At 53.0% G+C, this 7,983-nt stretch overlaps 1 protein-coding gene across 1 annotated transcript; it reads right to left on the minus strand.

Annotated features, from left to right (window-relative positions):
- Window positions 1–4,244: 4,244 nt before the first annotated feature.
- TIMM17B (translocase of inner mitochondrial membrane 17B) lies at window positions 4,245–7,983 on the minus strand. The gene is made up of 6 exons (XM_024769342.1): window positions 7,956–7,983; window positions 7,068–7,167; window positions 5,958–6,021; window positions 4,908–5,036; window positions 4,711–4,821; window positions 4,245–4,620 (listed from the first exon to the last, which is right to left on the minus strand). Exons 1-6 carry the CDS (start codon window positions 7,979–7,981, stop codon window positions 4,532–4,534), a joined length of 519 nt encoding a protein of 172 aa, XP_024625110.1. The 5' UTR covers window positions 7,982–7,983; the 3' UTR covers window positions 4,245–4,531.

The raw sequence follows: 7,983 nt of genomic DNA on the forward strand, positions 1-7,983 counted from the left end.
TTCTTCAGCATCTTTTTTTGTCACTTAGGGGAAAAATGAAACTATCTTGTGTGTTTTCTCAGACTATAGCTACTATGAATTTGATTGCTGGATCTCTCTCTCTCTCTCTCTCACTCTCTCATGCAGCCTCACACGCCTACCTCAAACTGACAAAAATGCAATAGCTCTTCTTTTAAATACCTCAGAAGGTAGCTTTCTTTCTATAGGTCCTCTCACATTTCCCTTAAAAAAATAATCCCAAACCTCGATCTTGTAAAAATTGGCTGTTGGCCTCAGAGAATGCTTCTGCTGAAGTCACTGCAACCCTATCAGCAAGACCCAGCCCATCAGGAATGGGAGCTAACAGTTGGGGCAGTTTGTTCTCTTCAAACACACTCTAGCCTGTTTTGCTGCTACTGTTTAACTCCACTCAAGAAATCCACTCTAGAGGACTTCCTTGGTGGTGCAATGGTTAAGAATCCGCCTTCTAATGCAGGGGACACAGGTTCGAGCCCTGGTCCGGGAAGATCTCACATGTCGAGGAGCAACTAAGCCCGTGCGCCACAACTACTGAGCCTGCACTCCAGAGCCTGCGAGCCACAACTACTGAAGCCTGCGTGCCACAACTACTGAAGCCCGTGCACCTAGAGCCCATGCTCCACAACAAGAGAAGCCACCGCAATGAGAAGCCCACACACTGCAACAAAAAGTAGATCCCGCTCGCCGCAAATAGAGAAAGCCTGCACACAGCAACAAAGACCCAACACAGCCAAAAATAAATAAATAAAAATAAATAAATTTATAAAAAAAATAGTTCATACCATCCATGAAAACCTTCAAGTAACACCCATAATTAGGATGGATAATGTGTTGTCCCGGAAATCATGTTGCAAGTGACCTCTGAAACTCTATACACCGTAGATAAGACTATAAATCCCAGCTTTGCCACTTTCAGGCAGTATAACCATGGGCAAGTTGCTTTACCTTTTTGTGCGTTCAGTTTTCTCATATGTATAATGAGCGTAAGGAAAGGAAGGTTCCTCTGTCACCTCCGAAGTGATCACTGGCATATCCTTCCTCTTCTACAGGCTTGCACGTAATCTGATGACACTGCAGATCCCCTGGAGATGGCCCCGATCAGTCAGTTCCAGAGGTTGGCCCTAAATGGGCTCCTTGAGATGGTTGCCAGGTCCCAACATCAGAGCGTAGATCTCTAAAGGTGTATCCCTGGGGAAGGTAGCCCTCCCACACCCCTGGAGGACCTGGGATGGTAGGGGTGGAGCTATCAGGGCTGTCCTGCCCAGCCAGGTCCTGTTATCCAACTGCCACTAAGAGAACAGGGGAAATGAGAACACTCAGACCAGCAACTCAGAGTAACTCTTCTGTCTTACTTTCTCTCTCTCTCCCACTTCTCTTTTTCTTTCTCTGCCCCTCAGCTTCTCTCTTTTTTTCTTTGCTATCTCTGTCTCTCCCAATATGTCTCTATCTCCTCACTTTCATTCCCTCTTTTCCCTGTCTTTTTTTTTAATGTGCACTGCTTTTTCTCTTGGTATCTCTTTCTCTGCATCTCCATTTCTCCTTTGATGTCTCTGTAAACTGGCTATCTGTCTCTCTCCCTATCTTTTCTCTCTGTCTGTCTTTGATTTCCCCTTGTCTCTCTCCCCAGCCTCTCAGGTTCTCTGCCTGAGGAAGTGGACAAAGGGATTTCCCCCACTCCACTGTTAGGGCTGGAACCTCTTGCTCTTCTCTGATTCTGTCCACCTCTCTAACCCTCCTCATCCACCAAATATCTTCCCTTCCCCACCGTGTGCAGACAGGTGGATGGCAAACTCCAGGACTCAGGGAGGGTGAGAGCCACCAGCCACAGAAATCAAAGCAGAGAGATGAGGAAGAAGAGCTGAGAGACAGATCAAGACATAGAGGCAGAAGTGGGGCTCAGGCGAGGAGGGAGACCGGAAGGAAGAACCTGAGGGAGAGCCACTGAAATCCTTATGAGAGAGAAAGAGAGAGAATGCAGTTTGGGCATCTCTCTGCCTCTCTGAGGCCAGTGAGCTGGAGGGTAAGTGGGCAGGCAGCCTGAGGAGGCCTGGCCTGACAACCCTTGTCGGTTCAGCCCCTCCAACCAGCTCAGAACTCTACACCGCCACCTCGCCTTCTCTCCCACCTTGGCCTCCACTTTGACGCTGAGGGTCTTCCCACCTGCATTTCTGACCCTCAAACAGCTCCTTCTTGCTCCTCTTCCTGTCTCTGCCCTTTCTCCTCGTCTCTGTCTCTTCCTTTATTTCTTGTATGTCTCTCTGCCTCTATCTCTTTCTATGTGTCCATTAGTGTCTCTATGTCCCTGTGTATGTCCCTCAATTCCTATTTCTCTCGCCATCTGTTTGTTTCACTCTTGCCTTCTCCGCCTCCTGCCTTTTCTGGGTCTCTGCAATCCCCCCCCACCCCCGGTGGAAACCATCCGGGGTCTGACCCCACATTCCCTTCTTCTAGGAAGAGCAGCAGGCCCGCGGTCAGGTCAGGGGGCGGGGCCTGAGGACTCGCCCTGGCCCCAACTCCCCCCACCTCCGGAGACCTGCACGACACCGGACGCCCCAGCCCCACCTAGGAGCCGGGTGACGCCGCGGCAGCTAGGCTCCCACGAAGACCCACCACCACTCGATGCCACTCTACAACTCTCAGCCGAAGCCCAGTCCTCCGCTACTAAACCCAGTACTGGTCCCGCCCGGCCCAGCCAGCAGCTCCAGGAGCCAGAGCACAAGGCCCTGAACTTCACCATGAACCGTTCCACGGCCCCACAGCTCCAACAGCCTTCCAGACCCGGAGACCTTGAGCGGGGTCCCAAAAGTGGAAGGAGGGCGGGGCGCCCGAGCACTTGAGGTTCCCGAAGCGGCGGAACCTTAAGGAGCAGGAGAGGGCGGGGTCTGAAGACGGGAAGAGGTAGGGTCTAGAGGCTTCTGAGGGCGGGAAACCTGGGCCTGCTGGAGGCTTAGAGGGCAGGGCTGAAAGATAGGGAGGGGGTGGACCTGGAGGCGGGGCCTGGAGACACAGCACAGCAGCCCGAGGTGGGCAGAACCTGAGGGCTCAAGGAAGGAAAAGGCTCAGGAGAGCTAGCGGGCCTATGTTTGATAGGAGCAGGGTGGGGTCTGGAAACGCAGCGGGGATGGAGCCTGGAGGTGAGGAAGGGCACGACCTAGGTGTACCGAATGGGCGGGACCAAAGGAAGTGGCCTGGAAATACAAGGGTTGCAGCCTGGGATACCCAGGGTCGGACTGGCATCCCGGTCCTACCCAGGCAAGTGTGTTGCTGCTGCTGGCGTGGCCATGGAGTCGGCAAGTTCGAGGCCAGGGCCCTGCTGGGGCACTGAGAGAACTGTGTGCACGGGACCTGCTAGGTGCGCCTGGCACTGAGTCCATCAAGCAGCATTGCAGTTCTACTACCTCCGAGGACCACTAGGACCTCGTTGGGGCCTTGGGAGGCCTGAGAACTCCGCATTTGCACCCCCAGGGAGCGAGTTTGTATGAGAGGGCATTTCCACCTCTTTGCAATGGCTTGCATAAAAGGGACAGTTGGTGTGTCTCCCATGAGGCCATCTGCACCCCAGTGGAGGCGTCTGCCCCACACATGTAGGTGTTTGCATGCAAGAGACAGTGTTTGGAGCCGATGTCCATCCGAGAAAATCTCTCTCCCATAACCCTCACTCCACCCCCAAAACGAAACCTCATCCGGTACCCTTAAATACTGACAACCCTGAGCATCGCAGAGCAGAAATCTCTCTGTAGTGCAGAGGAGAAGATTAAGGGTACCGTCTTCAAGGAAGCTGGGTCTCCCCGACCCCTACTTCCATCCCAGGTCCCTGGTGAGGCCACATGGAGGGGGAATTATCTTCACAAACGGGGTGACTGGTATTCAGAAGGACAGAGTTCACTGTGAGGTCAGATTTCCCAGTCTTTGCAATGGGGACATGGGGGAGAGGGGTCAGAGGTGCTGCATGCTGAACCACCCCTCTACCCCAGCAATCCTGTGTTCACTCATTTCTTTCCCAAGCCTGTTCCTCTTCTGTCTGCTTGTGATTCAACACTTGGCCCCCTTATTCATGTACTATTCACATCTGGATTCATTCCCCCTCCTACACATTCATCCCACAAACCTTTACTAGAGCCCACTCTCTGTGGGACTCCAAATCCTAGGGCTCCCAAGTCCCTGAAGAGGGCTCTACCCCTTGTCCTAGTGAGCAGTTCCAATGGGTGGCTCAAGGAGTACATACATAGGCATTTCAAAACTGGCTTTAAATACTGATCAGGGCGCCATGCAAAGGGACTGGGGTAAGAGCTTGTTACATATGAGTGGGGGCTGGGGTGCCTGAGAGAGAAGGGACCCACCCATCAGGGCAGCTGGGGTGCCCCACCCCCCAACCTGGGATAAGGGAACAGAGTAGAGGCCCTCTCTGGAGGGTCCCAGGGCCAACCGGGAGCCAGCCCTCCCTTCGAGGTAGATCATCGCGGAGGGAACCAAGGAGGAGCTCCCACGGTGGCGATGACAGGCGGTCACTTCCTCAGTGGTATTGCTGATAGCTGGGGTAGCCTGGGGCTGGGGTACCCTCCTTAGGGGGCAGCTGGCTGGGGTCCTCCAGGAATGGGGGTGCTGGAGCGGGAAGAATTGGATAAAGATGAGTGGAGGAGGCAAGGCAGAGCATTTCCCACCTCTCCCTGGCCAGCTTCACCAGGAACTCACCATTGCGGAACTGCTGGGCAGTGTAGCGAGTGAGGAGGATGCCAACACCCTCGATGAGGGCCAACAGAATGCCTCCCATCATTGCTGAGCCCACCATGGCCAATGGGCCACCTGGAGGAATGAGGAGGCACAGGGAGACAGGTGAGAGCAGGCAGAACAGGGTGGAAGGGGCCGGGGCCTGGGGATGGGGCACTCACTGCGGGCAGCCAGCACAGCCCCGGTCAATGCTCCACTGGTGATGGAGTTCCAGGGATCTTCCTTGCCCCGCAGCCGCACCAGACCGCAGTCGATGGTGGAGAACAGGCCCCCCCACACTGCGAAGCTACCTGTTGAGGGACCACAGCCTAATTAGTGTTTGTGGGGAATCCCCAGAATATACGGCTCAGGGTCCAGGGACTCCCAAGGCTTGAATGCTCTGGCAAAGAACGGGGGGAAAAACCCAGAGGCAAAGGCAGATGGCAAACTCCTAGGGGAGAGCCCCCATCTGTCTCTGTGGTAGCTCCTTCAATCTGTCTGTAATTGCCATCGGCACTCCTTTCACCTTCACAGGGGGCTGACAAGTATTTTACGGGCAGATTTATCTGCTTCTATATGGCTTTTTGCTTGGCCCCGCCATGCACTCATTCCTCTCAGTTCTCTGACCAGGGATTGAACCCGGGTGACGGCAATGAAAGCCCGGAATCCCAACCACCAGGCCACCAGGGAACTCCCTTCTATATGGCTTTTAACAGAGCAACTTTGATCTTTGTAACTACCACACAGAACTGGAATTCTGACCTTGGTTTCAGGGAGAAGGAAAGGGGTTAGCAAAGCCAGTTAACAATACAATAGTTAAAATGTTTACTCAAGTCTTACTGTGTGCCAGGACCTGATCTACACACTGCATGTTACTTGACTTCTGAAAATTTATATTAGTTAATACTATCAAAGCGCTTAACAGAGCAACCAGCACTTAGTAAGTACTACCTAAGCTACAAAAATTACAGAACTTACTGTTTTGTCATCCCCATGTTGCAGATGAGGTTCAGAGAGGTTAAGCCACTAGCCCAAGGTCACACAGCAGGGAAGAGCCAGGGCCTGGATTTAAACTCCAGAACTCACCCATATGAAATTGTTGGGAAATGTCACTCCCCCAGGAAGTCCCAGGCAGAGGTGGGACTAGAATCTGGACCCCCAACTTGCAGTCTAGACTCAAAGGAGCAACCAGCTCAACTCTGTTATCACTTCTGTCTCCCCAAACCTCTCACCTCCAATCTGAGGGGCTCGGATCCTCACAGCGTTGACACTGCCTCTCATTCGGTGCCGAATTCCCTGGAGGAAAGTGAGGAGGAAGGGAATCAGAGCCCGGCTGAGGCCACTGGCAGACAAGGTTTCTAGCTTTTAAGAGAGGGATGGGGGCAGGAAACCTGGAGGGGTATCAGGGGTAGAGATGTGGGGAAGGGGCCAAGAACTAGGGGGCTGGGGAGCACCCCAATATAGGTGCTCTAAGAGCTGGGATGAGAAATCATTCATTCATTCATTACTTAGCACCTATGTGCCAGGCACCATGCTGTGTGCAGGGATACAGCAGTAAACAAGGTAGACCTGGCCCCTACACTCTCAGAGCTCACATTATAGTGGGGGAGACAGATCCTAAATAAGGGTACAGATAAGATAGCTTCAGACAGCAATAAGAACGCTAGAGGAAATAGGAAAAAGAGCTATGACAGTGGCTGAAGGGTCAGGAAAGACCTCTTTAAGGAGGGGGGCATTTATGCTGAGACCTTGAGGATGAGAGGGAGAAACCTGGACAAAGATCTAGGAAAGAGAGCTCCAGGAGATGAGGGGAGGGACAGGGCTAGACAGAGAAATTGCAGAGACCTTGACAAATGCATGGCATTTAAAGTCATGACATTTCATGAGGTCTCCCAGGAAGGGGAGGGGGGTTGTCAGAGATAGTGAGAGAGAGAGGGAATCGATTACGTTAAATTAAAAGCATTTTCTCAGCTTTAAGGCTGTCCTCCTCCTGCCAATTAAACTCCTGTCACTTCCCTCTATCCAGGCTCCCAACCCAGAATCTGCCTCTAGGTAAAATCTGACTGGCTTTGCACACACACATTTAGGTTTTGGTGATGACCCTTTTGACATCACAGCATTTCCACAGAGGAGCTCCAGTTGGGTCGGGGGGTGAGGGGCAGAGGTCATGTTTGCAGTTCCTCCAAACTTCCAGATCCTGGAGCCAGGCCTGGCATATAGTAGGTGAGCAGGCACCAGAATGAATAAGTGCATGTGACTGGCAGCTCCAAGCAGTTTTCAGAACAGTATCCCATGTGGGCAGGGCAGGACCCCCGCGCCACCCAGGGAAGGCCAGGACTCACGACAGGGGCATTGCGGAAGCCCTTAATGGCCTGGAAGACTCCACCGCCGATAACACCCATAGTGAAGGCGCCACCGCAATCATCCACAATTCGCCATGGGCTGCAAGCGGGAAGGGGAGGATGGGGTTAATGTGAGCCCTCCCTCTTGCCATGTCACACTGACTCTTTCCAACTGGGAGAAACTAAGTCACCCAAATGGGAAGCAGAATTTCAGATAATAGATTATTCTCTCCCTCATTTAAGCAAGAAATAGTGCGAAGGAGGGAAAATATTAGTCTTTGCCCTGTCCGCCCCTCCCCTTCGCAGCCAACCAAGAAATCAACCGCTTTACTACTATCAATGATTAAATGAATTGATAACAAGCAAAGAGTTGGCAAGTTTAAATAAGCGCTACAGAAGTGTTAAGCTAGCACCGTTACTAAAGCAGAACGGGCCCGCACCCCCTTTTCCCACAATGAGCACGTCCAACCAAGCCACGCCCTCTTTTTTTTTTTTTTTTTAAACACGTACAACTGGGAAAAACCAATCGCAGACCGGGGGGATGATCCAGCACCGCTCAATACCGCACCACCCCCTCGGCTGGAATGGATTCGACCAGCGTGTCTTTTCGTTAACAAAGACAGACTGGGAGGTACGAAGGCAAGGGAAACGTGGAGTGTGGTTCGTCCTTGCACCGCACCTTCTCCTTTAGGCACACAGTTGTGGCCCCTCTTAACGGAGCCCGAGTAGGAGGAAGCAAGGGGAGGGGAGCAGAAGGAGACAACAAACGTCTAAGAGTCTCCCAAGTCTGGGACGTGGCGCTGTGTGGCCGATGCCTCCCCCGCCCGCCTCCCACCGCTGGCCATGGCGCCCCAGCAACAGTCCCGAGGCCTGCGCCCCTCGCCGTACCAAGGCTCCCGAGCGTACTCCTCCATGG

Source organism: Neophocaena asiaeorientalis, unplaced genomic scaffold (assembly GCF_003031525.2).
Source record: "Neophocaena asiaeorientalis asiaeorientalis breed wild unplaced genomic scaffold, Neophocaena_asiaeorientalis_V1.1 scaffold671, whole genome shotgun sequence".
In the NCBI taxonomy this organism is placed as follows: Eukaryota; Metazoa; Chordata; class Mammalia; order Artiodactyla; family Phocoenidae; genus Neophocaena; species Neophocaena asiaeorientalis.